The 14,605-nt window shown below is 43.2% G+C and overlaps 1 protein-coding gene across 3 annotated transcripts in view; it reads left to right on the top strand.

The window, feature by feature from the left end:
* Positions 1 to 14,605, top strand: part of WWC3 (WWC family member 3) — a 136,042-nt gene that overhangs the window by 26,690 nt on the left and 94,747 nt on the right. For all 3 annotated transcript variants that reach the window (XM_053308470.1, XM_053308471.1, XM_053308469.1), the window contains exon 2: positions 9,051 to 9,160. In XM_053308470.1, the coding sequence (XP_053164445.1) occupies positions 9,051 to 9,160 (110 nt within the window). The remainder of the gene's footprint in view (positions 1 to 9,050; positions 9,161 to 14,605) is intronic.

Below are 14,605 nucleotides of genomic sequence, written 5' to 3'. Positions count from 1 at the left end.
TCTAGAGAGTTTGTATCTCATCCAAGAGGAGGAGAATGCTTACCTTTGAAGGCATCCTACTCCAAACCCATTAGTAATAGATTGTATGGCCTCATCTAAATCGGGCCACCATCATTTGACCCCCTTCCGATAAAGAAGGGAGAAAGCTGGACGTTTTTGGATGCCATGTTTACTCAACTGCAAGCCTGTCTATTCTCATTGCAAATTATGTGGCCTGTATGGCACATTACAATTATTGCCTGGGGGCTCTTTACAGAAGGAGCTCCCCTCACTAAAACCAGAGGACTTCATGTCTGAATATGAGGAGATGCTTAACAAATCAGCTGAACTTACCAGAAAGCAGCTAAGTACGTTTAAACGCTTGGTGGAAACTGAATCGAGGACAATAACCACTGTCATCATATTAGCCAGTCATGATTTGGTATCATCAGATTAGCCAGTCACGCTTTGGCATGGCACCAGATAACATCAGACCAGTGGGTCTTAAGAATTATCAATATAGGTTATGCAATCGAGTTCGAAACGTTGCCAAGCTTTAAGAGCATGAAGATCACTCCCTCAACTGCTGCTTTGTGGGAAGAAATAAGAACTTTGTTAGAGAAGGGAGCGATAGTGCCAGTATGGTGGATGGACTGGCTGAAGGGATTCTACTTGCATTATTTCCTCATCCTGAAGCGGGATGGCAGGATCAGGGTGATTATGGATCTCCGGGGCCAAAATCAATTCATTGATTCACGCAAGTTGTGTATGATGACGCTGCAATGAATTCTTACACTACTCGCCAAAGAGAAGTGGCTTGCTACGTTAGATCTCAGATGTGTGTGTGTGTATGTATGTATGTATGTATTAAATTTATATACCGCCTTTTACTCAAAGTGGTTTACAAAAGTTAAACATATAATAAAAATGACAGTTAAAGGTATTAAGCTAAAATATGAAAACAAATCTGATTTAAAATATATAAAACACAAACATAAAAACTGTCCATGGATAAAAAAACACAACAGAAGCAGCAATAAAACAATCATGTAAAGGCCTGGATAAAAAGCCAAGATTTAACAAGCATACCAAAATTTAACATAACCACTGGAAGTACTTACGGTTTGCCGTAGGAAGCTCAGCATTCCAGTACAAGGTCCTGCCCTTCGGCCTGTCTATGGCACTGAGGATGTTTACCAAATGTATGGCAGCAGTTATAACTTACTTGCGCACGCAAAGTATCGTTGTATTCCTTTTCCTGGATGACTAGCTCCTGGTACAGTAGGACAGGTCAGAATTGGAGTCCCAGATCCCCTGTGTCTTGCAACTGTTGGAGGACTTGGGAGTCCAGGTTAATTGGGCCAAGTCAAAGCTGTAACCAACAAGATCAATAGACTACATTGGAACAGTGTTGGACGCGCTGTCAAAACGAGCATACCTACCGGAGGAACAATATCTTCACATTTGTTCTTTTGTGGAGTTGTTCAAAAACCAACCGCTACAGCAGGCTGAACAGGTTCAGAAGTTGCTTGGCCTTATGGCCTCTTGCAAAGCAACTGTCCTCCATACTTGTCTATGTTTGCAGCAACTACAGCTTTGGTTTCTATAGCCATTGCACCCAAATGTTGACGGTCAGCAGATGGTGCTGGAAATCCCCCTGCCTGTACTGAAGTCCTTGTGATGGTGGAAAGTGCAGGAGAACCTACTTCAAGGCATATTTTTTGAACCACCAACTCTGACAAGGCGGCTGACAACAGACGCCTCCTTGATGGGGTGGAGGGCACATTGTGGGCATCATCAAACTCAGGGTTTGTGGGACAGCGCAACGGAAGATGCATCTCAACTTCCTAGAGCTCATGGCGGAGTTTCTGGTTCTAAAGTCTTTTGGACCCCTAATAAAGGACTCCACAGTACAACTTCAAGTGGACGATACTATGGCGATTGCCAATGTCAGTTGTCAGGGAGGCACAGTTTCAAGGTCTCTACACAACTTTGGAACTGGTGCAATTCCCAGAATTTGTTCCTGGTTGTCGTTCACATCAAGGGTGTGGAGAACATCTTAGCGGATGACTTGAGCAGGACATTCGAGAATCAACAACATCACGAATGGGGACTCAAGCAAGCATGCCTGGTCCGTCTGACTGCCACGTGGGGGATTCCTCAAGTTAAAATGTTTGCAATGGAAGAGAACAGGAAATTTCTGCAATTGTGTTCCAGAGTGAGCATTGGACTAGCTTCTCTAGGGGATGCTTTTCAGTACAACTGAAACAAAGGTCTGCTATATATGTTTTCCCCACTGCTCCTAGTCAACAGAGTGGTGGGCAAAATGATACAGGACAGTGCGAAAGCTATTTATTTATTTCATTTATAAACTGTCCCATAAAAAGGCTCTGAGCGGTGTACAACAACTTAAAAAATACATGAAAACACACAATTCAAAACAGTGCTAAAAACAATATAAAAAGAATTCAAAATCAATTAAAATGATTTAAAGCCAATTAAAAGCCAGCGTGGTGTAGTGGTTAGAGTGCTGGACTAGGCCCGGGGAGACCAGAGTTCAAATCCTTATTCAGCCATGATACTAGCTGGGTGACTCTGGGCCAGTCACTTCTCTCTCAGCCTAACCTACTTCACAGGGTTGTTGTGAGGAGAAACTCAAGTATATAGTACACCGCTCTGGGCTCCTTGGAGGAAGAGCAGGATATAAATGTAAAATAATAATAATAATAATAATAATAATAATTCATAAGATTCATAATAAGAAGTAAAGTATTCACAGGAGTTGAGCTGGAAGAACTGCAAAGAGCAACACAGGCTCAAGATATGGAAGAAGAATTACCACCAACTGAAGCAGGTGCTCAGGTGCAGGTGGAGGAGGTGTTGGAAATAGAGGATACCACTGTTGCTGAACTGTTTCAAAATCAAAACCAGGCAACCTCCCCTTTGCCTTCACCTCAAAAACCCAAATGCCGTTTAAAAGAAAAGCAACAAGAACTAAAGCAAAAAATAACTGAGCACATGAACCAAACAACCACCAGGGTTCAACTTCCAGCTCTAAAAACAGTTGCCAAAAAACAACTTACTCAGGCATTAAAAGATGTCAATGCTGCACTTGCACAAATAATAACCAAAAATTTTCAAGAAACAAACCAACTAATGTACAGTACAGCAACAATAACAACACAAGAGCTCGGATATAAGATCAGTGGACCTGTAAAAAAAGAAAGCAGTACATCACCTAAATGGAAGATTAGATTAGAAAATAAAATCTCCAGGCTTAGATCAGATGCTAGTAAACTGAAAGATATGAAAGACAAGAAGCTGAAGAATGAAAACACCAAACAGTATCTGATCCAAAAATACCACCTAGATTCAAGGAAAATTAGAGAAGTCCTGGAAATAATAAAGCAGCAAATAACAGCAGTGTCAAAGAAGATTAGCAGATATGAAGCCAGAACTACACAACACAGGCAGAATCAGAGATGTTTCTACCAAAGCATAGAAGGAGAAACTGCAAGAAACATAGAAACACCAAATAAAGAAGAAACAGTGCAATTCTGGGGGAAATTATGGGACAATCCAATAGATTACAATAAAAAAGCAGGCTGGATGAAAGAGGTCAAAAAATGTAACCAACAAATGCAAGATCTAATAATAACACCAGAATTAATAAGTGAAAGAGCAAATAAAATTAAAAATTGGACTGCTCCAGGCGACAATGAACTGCATGGCTTTTGGATTAAACACCTAACAAGCCTTCATAAACAACTATCAAAACAGTTCAATCACATTTTGCAAGGAGGTGATATTGAACAATGGCTAACAACTGGGAAAACTCATCTCATCATGAAAGACACAGCAAAAGGTGCAGTTCCAAGTAATTATAGACCGATAACCTGTCTGCCAACCATGTTCAAATTATTAACTGGAATAATAGCAGATGAAGTGATGCAACACTTATTAACTAACAAACAGCTTCCAGTTGAACAGAAAGGAAATTGCCTGAACACCAGAGGCACAAAAGACCAGCTGCTGATTGACAAAATGATTTTAGAAAATTGCAAGAGAAGAAAAACAATTCTAAGTGTTGCATGGATTGACTACAAGAAAGCCTTTGATTCATTGCCTCACACATGGATACTAAAATGTTTAGAAACAACTGGTGTCAGCAAAAACATTCAGATATTTATTAAAAAAAGCAATGAGCATGTGGAGTACACAGTTAACAATCAATGGCGAGACACTTGGACAGGTTAGCATTAGAAGAGGCATTTTCCAAAGGGACTCACTATCCCCTCTGTTGTTTGTAATCGCCATGACCCCACTTTCACAAATACTAAACAAAACAGGCCTCGGATACCAAACATCTAAAACATCAAGTCAAATCAACCATCTGCTGTACATGGACGATATGAAGTTGTATGGAAAGTCCCAGTCAGAAATCGAATCACTGCTAAACACCATCCGTATATTCAGTAGTGATATAGCAATGGAGTTTGGACTAGACAAGTGTGCTGCATTAATAATGAACAGAGGAAAAATAAGAAAAACAGAAGGAATAGAACTGCCCAATGGAAGCAAGATCAAGAACCTGGAAGAGAAAGAACATTACAAATACTTGGGCATTCTCCAGTCTGATAACATAGCACACACTGAAGTTAAAAGAAAAATTGGAAGTGAATACATCAGGCGAGTTAGAAAAATCCAAACTCAATGGCGGGAACACCATACAAGCCATAAACACCTGGGCTATACCTGTTATCAGATACACTGCAGGAATAATAGACGGGACCCAGGCAGAGCTAGAGACACTAGATCGTAAGACCAGGAAAATCATGACCATCAATCATGCTCTGCACCCCCGCAGTGATGTTGAGAGGCTATACCTCCCTCGCAGCTCAGGTGGAAGAGGAATGCTGCAAGTCCATCAAACAGTAGAGGAGGAGAAAAGAGGCCTTGAAGAATATATCAAGGACAGTGAAGAAGATGCACTTAAAATGGTCAATAACACGAAACTATTCAACACCAATGAAACAAAGCAGGCCTACAAGAAAGAACAAGTCAAGAACCGAGCAGAAAAATGGAAAAAGAAGCCACTGCATGGTCAATATTTGCACAATATAAGTGGAAAATCAGAGATCACCAAGACCTGGCAATGGCTTAAGAATGGCAACTTGAAGAAAGAAACAGAGGGTTTAATACTGGCTGCACAAGAACAGGCACTAAGAACAAATGCAATAAGAGCAAAAGTAGAAAAATCCACCACAAACAGCAAGTGCCGCCTTTGTAAAAAGCAGATGAAACCGTGGACCACCTAATCAGCTGCTGTAAAAGGATCGCACAGACTGACTACAAACAAAGGCATGACAAAGTAGCAGGGATGATACACTGGAACATCTGCAAAAAATACAAGCTACCTGTAGCCAAAAATTGTTGGGACCATAAAATTGAAAAAGTTGTAGAAAATGAAGATGTAAAAATATTATGGGACTTCCGACTACAAACAGACAAACATCTGCCACACAATACACCAGATATAATTGTAGTCGAGAAGAAAGAAAAACAAGTCAAAATAATCGACATAGCAATGCCAGGGGATAGCAGAATAGAAGAAAAAGAGATAGAAAAAATCACCAAATACAAAGATCTACAAATTGAAATTGAAAGGCTGTGGCAGAAAAAGACCAAAATAATCCCAGTGGTAATTGGCGCCCTGGGTGCAGTTCCAAAAGACCTTGAAGAGCACCTCAACACCATAGGGGCCACAGAAATCACCATCAGCCAATTGCAAAAAGCAGCTTTACTGGGAACAGCCTATATTCTGCGACGATATCTATAACAACAGCAACAACATTGACAATAAAATTCCTGCATCCCAGGTCCTTGGGAAGGACTCGATGTCTGGATAAAACAAACCAGTCAATAACACCTGTCTGACTATGTAAAATAATAATAATAAACTTTAAAAACACTTTACAAACGTTGGAAGACCAGGCCAAACAAATAAGTTTTTAGGGCTCTCTTAAAGGCCAACAGCAAGCCTAAACTGTGGATATCTGCTGGGAATGCTTTCCATAGGCCAGGAGAAGCTACAGAAAAGGCCCAGTCCCGAGTTGCCACCAGATGTACTGGTGGTAACTGGAGAAGGACCTTTCTAGATGACCTTAATGAGTGATGGGGATCATACCGAAGAAGGCACTCTCTAAGGTATTTTAGTGGCACCATGGTGGCTACGCCAACCATGGTTTGCGTCTCAACCATGGTTTGCATCACTACTCAGACTGACAGAAAACAATTTATTGCCATCTACCTCTCTTCTTGGATTTACTAATAAGAGACAGAGGTCAAATAGTGCACCAGGCTCTGTGGACATTGTGGTTGACAGCGTGGAAGGTCAGCTATTAAAGAGAACTAGCTGGGCCTGGCGCAGAGCATCTGCGCCTCCGCTGGCCTGTCCCCTCCCCCCACTCAGCCCGCTTCTTCCCCCACCCAGTGCTTTCTGGCTGGCGGGCCAGGCCCGCGCGCTGCCACCTCCTGCTTGCGGCGGCCAGGCTGCCGTTGCCTCCTGCTCACAACGGCTGGGCCACTGCCGCCTCCCCGCTGCTTGCAGCAGCTTGGCACTGTACCCTAGGCAGCTGCTCTTGCAAGAGCTGCCAGATATGGGATTAGTGACAGATACGCCTAGGAGAAATAAATATATAGAAAATCCTACTAAACTGTCGTAGGCCTTCTACGTGGAAAAGTTACACTAGTACATGGAAACATTTTACCACTTATGCTAAGAACCATGGATTTGACTTGTTCAGAGTTTTAATGGATCAGGTTCTAGGGGTGTGCACCGGACCGTGGAGCTGCGGTCCGGCACTGGGGTGGGGGGTTCCATTAAGGGCGGGGGGGGCTTTACTCATCCCTCCCGCGCTTTGCAGCTTTGGCGCCATAATTCTTTTAAAAAAAAATGTGGCTGCAGAATCGCTCTCCGCCCACTCCTATGGCTCCGGGGCTCCTTCTTGTTTTAAAAATCGGGCGGCAGGATACTTCCCTGCCGCCCCCGAAGTCCCCTCAAGCCATTTCGCTTCTTTAAATCTCGCCCGGACCGAGTCCGACCACGCTCGGGTGGGCGGCAGCGAGTTGTCTTTCCGCCCGCCCGCCCCCTTCCCTGCCGTCTGCGAAGTGCAGGAAGCCTTCTGTGCGCTTCACTAATGGAACCACCCTTTGAGTCTCTTCATGATGCGAGCGTGCGTTATTTGACACTGAAAACCGCTTTTCTCATTGCAAGAACTACTGCCCATCGTGTTAGTGAAATGTCCGTTTTAAGGGTGAATGTACCATATATGCAGTTATTTCCCGACAAGGTGGTTATGCGTACCGATCCTTCTGTCTTACCTAAAGTGGTAACAAAATTTCACTTGAATCAAAATGTTGTGCTTCCATCATTTTTTCAAGAACCTGAGACATGCCTGGAATGGACTTTATATTCGTTGGATATCAGGCATTATCTTCTCCATTACCTGAAAGGGACAAAAGACTTTCGATGTACAAAGCTGCTCTTTGTATAATTTAAAGGCAAGAACAAGGGCATGCCAGTATCAAGACAGAGGGTATGCTGGGGTCAAGAACAAGGGCATGTAGGTGTCAAGACAGAGGCTCTCTCATTGGTTGGTTGAGCTGATTTTCTTAACATAGAAGTTACATAACTGGCAACCTCCAAAGGTGGTGAAAGCACACTTCACAAGAGCGTACACGACTTTTGCTCCTCATTTATCGGGACTCCATTTTAAGGACTTGTTTTCAGCTTGCACTTGGACTACACATATGCCTTTCATAAAGCATTATGCCATAGACTTGCGTATGGCTTCTGATGCCAAATTTGGAAGAGAGGTGCTCAAGAGACTAGAGTAGCGGGTGAAATGGCTGTACCCTCCTCCATCATGAGTCACCCATTTCTCATGATAACGGATCACTTCCAGATAAACATGTTGCTTACCTGTAACTTATGATCTAGAGGTGATCTGTTGTCAGGCATGAGACCCACTCGTACCTCCCCATTGCAGCATTGTAAGGCTAGCAGATGACTTGGCTTTATGGACAGAAGATTTGGACACTTCAAGGGTCATCTGAACATCAGGCGCTCTGCAAGAAACTGAATCAAAATGGCGCCTGACTGCTGAGTAAAAGAAGGCAGAGAGCACATGCACAGCAGGGAGGGGTGCCAGAGAGGAGCTAATTAATCCATCCAGAAAGTCCCTCCACAGGAGCATTAACCCATTTCTTGTGATTGTCAACTGATTATCTCTAGATCATGTTACAGGTAAGCAACCTGTTTTTCCTAGACAGTGATGGTGACACACACATATTAGCATGACCTGTTGCTTGTAAGTATGAAAATACATATTCCCAGATATTTTTTACTATTTTAATAATTCATCCCACTTCTTGCTGCTGGGAAAAATACAGTATTAAACTTCAAACCTGTGTCATTTTCAAGCATTTCCTGCAAAAAGTATGTGCTGTTACAAACTGAGCAATGTTGATAATCACATTTTGTCCATGACCATTGGATAAAGATCACAGCATGTATAAAAAGTGAAGCTGATTTGTTGTAACTTTTTGATGGTGCGAAATCATGGTAGTCTCGTGTGATGTCTATATTATTTATCTATTTAAAATGCCGGTGTAGAAAAACAGTATATAAAATAATCCAGATTCCTGTGTGTTCATATTTCCAAAAAGCTGTGTATTTGGCTTGGTTTGTCATGGCATTTAAATTCAGCACAGCCCTTCTTGTTTTGGAAAAACTGGCAGGACTACATGCCGTAATAATTAAATTGTTAAGCCTAGAATGTAGAAAGAGAATCTTGTCTGTCTTGTTTGCAAGGTTTGTTCCAATGTATACCTTTTGGAAGTTGTATGTACTTTCTCCTGTCAGTAACTTTGATGTTCAAAAGAAGGGAAAGTCCTGGTGTTTTTCTAAATTATTCATAATGTACCTATTGCATAGGCAGCTGTGGTGATCAATCAAGTTATAAGCTGCACCTTTGAACCTAATTCCATTTTTAAATAATTTTTTGTAGGATTACAAAGCCATTAACATTTGCTGACTGTGTTGGTGATGAACTTCCTTTAGGATGGGAAACTGTTTACGATCAACAAATTGGTGTTTATTACATGGACCATATAAATCGTGAGTAAAGGTTACTTGATTTTTTTTTTAAAGTAATAAACCTAGGCTGTGAACTGAAGCACAATTGTGCAGAAGGAAATTCTGTGGAAATAGTAACAAGTTTAGGAATGTTATTGGATACAGGTAAAAGTATATCTTTGGCGAATGCTACTTTTGCAACCAGGAGAATTTGCATGGTTACCATGGAGTCCTGTTTGGTGTAAAGATTCCTGATAGCACCTGTTGGAGGTGGAACAACTGAATAGAATTGGCAAGCCAGATAAGCTCAAGTATCTGGATGCTCTGCTGGGGCTAAATGTAACCTTTCCCTCCCTTAAACCTTTGACATGAAATTGCTTTTTCAAAGCTTTAGGAGTCTTTCTAGTGGCACTAGGGCTACAAAACATTTATTCACAATTTAGAGCCACCAGCAAGATTACCTGCTTAACCAGGTTTGATGGAGGGAACCTACACATACCAAAATGAGGATGACATGGAAAGAATTGTTAAGCAACAATGACAGGTTTAGAAAGGGACATAAATGGAAAGAGAATTGAATGGAAAATGAACAAAATAAGAGATTATGGAACGGGCAACAGAAGAGAATGGTGAATTATGAAGAATTTGTTTGTGCAGGCATTGGGTATTGTCTTGCAGTTTTAAGCAGACCAAACCTCAAACTCATGTTGAACCTGCTCCTTATTTAAAAAGATGATTTTAGAGTGTAGGAACCAAAATAAATCTTCATAGCTAAAAGAATGCCTTTGGACAGAAGAAATAACTGAGAAGGATGGTACTTGGATGCCTAAAACAGAAATAGTAATAAGTTACACAAAAATTTGCAAGTTAATGTCTAGTCCATCAGTCATTCAGGAGAGCCAGGAAGCTCAAGTCACTCCATTACAAAGCTCCTGGTCCCCCTTCAGCAGCAGCAGCTGCTGAGATGGTATAGATAGACAAAGAGGGCCTAAGAGAAAAAGGAGGAAGCTGTGGCAAGCCAACTTAAGCCTAAGGTTGGCTCATGTGCTCTAATCAAATCTAATGAAAGTGTAGCAGAAGTAAGAGAAGTGGGAGAGGGAAGAAGTGGCAGGTGGGCAGCTTTTACCAACAGCAGCACACATGCAACGAAGAGAAACTGGTTCCCTGTCCTCTTGAGCACACAATAATTGCCAGGCCCTGGATTTTTAGGTGGTGTTGATACTGGACTGTATACTACGTTTAATGTACCCCTGAATGTCACCATCTTTTAGAAACAAACTCTCATATTCCATCTTCAGTTGAGACTCATATGTTATACATTCAGTTTAATCAGTTATTTGCCTCTTTGCTAACCACCTGCATCAGATAGATTATTTCTGGCTGAGTGTTTGTTGCAAAATTAAAAATCAACTCTAGCTAAAAGAGCACTTTTTAAATCTTGGTTAACTGCTTCAGAAGAGATGGCAATCACTGTTCAAAATCATTTCAGACTGATTAGTTCAAAGAAATGTTAAATGAAGTATGTACCTCCCGTCTCCTTGAGCCACCTTATTTCATTAGCCATAGCCAGTATGAGACTATTGGTTAGGATTTGGATGTTGGAAATCCACACTGGGAGCAAACTAGACTTGATGGGTGCACTGTGTTTGTTTACTGATACATTCCTGTTTATATAAAGGAGAGATGGGTGGATGGATGTCAGATGTTCACAATAAAAGGTATATGCAGCCAAGGAGAGTTGAATCTTCTTCACTTTATTTTGCTGTGTTTGGTCTCTTGAAGCACTTTCATCCCCAGTCTGGCATAATTGATATCAGAGCTGGGCTGGATTAAGAAGTGCCTGTAGCAGTGGATCATGCATGTGGGGGTGAGGTGGGTGGGAATGGCTGCCCTCTCCAGTGTGTGTCTCCCCCCCCCCTTTTCTTTTGCAAAACATAAGTGAATGGAAAGGACAAATAAAAAAATTTACTTTGGCTCTTAAGAGCTGCTTCACAAACAGCCTGGGCATATTCGCATTCAGTCTGTGTTAAAGCCATCTAATGGCACAGCGGGGAAATGACTTGATTAGCAAGCTAGAGGTTGCCAGTTCGAATCCCTGCTGATACCTATATCGGGCAGTAGTGATATAGGAAGATGCCGAAAGGCATCATCACATACTGCATGGGAGATGGCAATGGTAAACCCCTCCTGTATTCTACCAAAGACAACCACAGGACTCTTTGGTCGCCAGGAGTTGACACCGACTTGACAGCACAACTTTACCTTTATCATGTGTTAATGTTCAGAACGCAATACAAGCAGTGGGTATATACACAGTGGGAAAACAGCGTTTTTCCCCCTGTGCTGAAGCTCCTCAGTTCTGGGTTGAATAGATTGCATGCTCAAGACAGGACTGGAATTCTTTTGTGAGGCTAGCTTCCTGCCACTGGAGGGCATCTTAACCCAGTTCTGGTCCTGTCTGCTCAAGCTAGAACACGTACAAAGATCTCTTCAGCATTCTAAAGCTAATTGTCAGTAATTTCTAGGCTATTTTATCTTTTAAAAACTTTTTCACTCCTCTTACCTTCTTCCCTCACCCTTCTCCCCAGATTGTGTGAGGGTGGGACAGGAGCTGCCTTAGGTTTTATTGTTTTTCTCTTTCCCACCTTTTTTTGTCGTCGCCCCCACATCGGCCCAATTTCTTCATTTTAATTTACCCTTTTCTTTGGTTTTTTTTGGCTGTCTTGATTATGGAGCAGGGACATGCAGAGGAGCTATTGGGAGTTCTTTGTCTGAGGGCTCCCATGCAGCACTGCCTTTAAAGGTGGAAAGTGTGTCTCCCTTCAGGGTGCCTTTGGCTTCCACGTCATGTTCCGCACCCACCACTTTGACCACTCAACCTGAGGAAGCTGAACTGGTTCCCGGAAAGCGGAAAACAAAACAAAACACGTGAAGGTGCTAGTGGAGGGGGCGGTCAAGAAGAAAAGAAAGTGCTCACAGTCCATGCAGCTCAGCAAGCGGCTCATTATTAAGGATCTCTGCCACAGAACCAAGCCGTGGCACAAGCTTTCTCCCAATGGGCGGGAGAAGGGAACAGGCGACCTACGCCTGGTGGGCAATGTACTGGCACCTTTACCATTGAGAGTAGTAGTTGAGGATGATGAGGGGAAGCTGGCTGGACTGTGACTGCCCTCCACGCCTCTCTCTGTATGGCCGGCCATATCAATGTCTTTGCAGTTCCTCCTGATCAAGCCATGCTGGCAGATTCAACACTGTCTCTTTTGCCAACGGGGGTGACTTCTGGACTGCCCAGTGCAGCCTCTGTAAGTAACACAGTGCCTGTCCTTCCAGGGGCAGCACCTTCTATTTCTCCTGATATTGGGGGGTGGCTAAAGGAGTGTTTTGTGAGGGAGTGCTTGCCCCTTAGAACAGTGCCTCCCAGCATTATTCCTGCAGTTCTACCAGCCAGACTCATGTTGCCTCCCCAGAGACTTCCTATCTCTTCTTTGTCACCTGATTTTAGCCCTGGAAGACAGGCCATCCCTTTCTCAGAAAGGAGCAGATTTGTTGCTGAAACATTGACACGTAAGCACCACAGATGGAACGGCCAGTCATCCTCTTCTGAGTCACCACCCCCTAACGGGCCGGTTAGACAGCTGCTCACATTATCTCCAGTAGTGCCACCTAAGGTTCCTTCTCCATTGGAATCTCAGCCCAGAGCATCTGCCATGCCTGATGGGCAGCCACCTATACCCATTGGGCAGCTGCCTGCTTCTGTGTCTCAGACCTTGCCAGTTACTTCATCTACACAACTTATGTTGCATGTCCCTTCTGTTCTGTCCAGAGGCCAAGGCACTGCATATAGGGATGCTCCTGTTTCTGGATCTGATTCTGGATCTCCAGTTCCTCATCAACCAGTTGATTCAGATAAGGAGGAAGGGGAATTGTCTGAGGAGGACATAGTACAACCAACACCGATTGCTAATCATCTGTTTATTTCCTCAGATTTTGAATTATTGCTTTTCAAGGCAAAGAGAATCATTAAGGATGTAGCACCAGCTGAGATCGCACAAACCTCTGTTAGGTGACTTAGATAAAGATGTCTTCCCAACATCAGCTAGCTCCTCAGCTTCAGTTCCTTTCCCATCTCTTTTTCAGAAGGTGGTGCTGGTAGAGTGGCAGCAACCAGCTTTGTCAAAACTAATAGGGAATTACCCCAAAAGGCATTATACACTTAATCAGGAGACCAATTCCCTCCTAGCTGTTTCCTGTATCGACCCACCAGTGGCGCAGATGGTGTCAGGGTCACTGCTGAATACAGAGGGTCAGGAACAGTTGAAGCTTTCAGAGGATAGGAAGTGTGATGTTTTACTTAGAAAAGCTCACGAGGCCTCGGCTACTGTTATCAAAGCTGCTACTACCAAGTCTATATTTGTTCATGCCTCTATACTATGGGCTAAGGAGCTTGTCACATTGGTGCTACCTGAGAACATTAAGCTATGTCAGGGCATCAATAAGATGGCCAAGGCAGCTTTGTTAATGGTAGATTCTAGCCTGGATTGCATCCAGCAGGCATCCAGGGCTATGGCATTGGGGGTAGCGATAAGGAGGTCACTCTGGTTAAAATCATGGCAAGTGGATACCAAATCCAAGTTAGCGCTTACAGTATCACCTTTCTCTGGGACAAGTCTTTTCAGTCCGGCCTTGGATCCAGTTTTGGTTGAAACAAAAGAGAAAAAGAAAGCAATGCCTATCAAGGTACCCTTGATAGACTCATGGCATGGCATCTGCTCACTATTCCTAGTTCCCAAAAATTTTTGGGTCATGGAGAGCAGTGTTGGACCTCAAGGGGCTGAACAAATACATTCGAAAGAAAAATCAAGGAGGCAGTCCGTCCAGGAGACTTTCTGGCTTCCGTGGACCTGACCAAGGCTTACCTCCATGTGCCGATTGCTCCACAACACAGAAAATTTCTCTGTTTTTCGTACAATGGTCTTCAATACAATACAGTGCTCCTTTCCAGCCTGTTGCCGGCACCTCGGACCTTTACAAAACTCATGGTCACTGTCATAGCACACCTTCGTCAACAGGGGGTGTACATTTACCCCTTCTTGGACAATTTGCTGATTTGGGCGTCGTCCCTTCATCAGGCCAAGAATGAGGTGAAACTTACCTTACAGTGCTTGGCAGACCATGGATTCATGGTCAAAATGGACAAGAGTCACTTGTGTCCTCCACAAACCCTTCAGCATCTTGGGGCAGTATTCAATACGACCCGAGGCATAATATCACTACCGGAGGAACACAGGATCAAGTTGACCTCCTTGATTTGTCCACTTCTGTGCTTCAGGTCAGTGGACCTCATGCTCCTTGCTCAGCTCCTGGGGTCTATGGTAGCATGTATGTAATGTATCTCATGGGCCAGGTGGCATTCTCGTCCCACACAGTGGCTCCTCCTACCACACCAGGAAGGAATTATGGCCAGGAACTACCAACAGATTCACCTTC

Source organism: Hemicordylus capensis, chromosome 3, assembly GCF_027244095.1.
Source record: "Hemicordylus capensis ecotype Gifberg chromosome 3, rHemCap1.1.pri, whole genome shotgun sequence".
NCBI lineage: Eukaryota > Metazoa > Chordata > Lepidosauria > Squamata > Cordylidae > Hemicordylus > Hemicordylus capensis.
The sequence above is the reverse complement of the archived record's forward strand: the minus strand, read 5'-3'. Positions and strand labels throughout refer to the sequence as shown.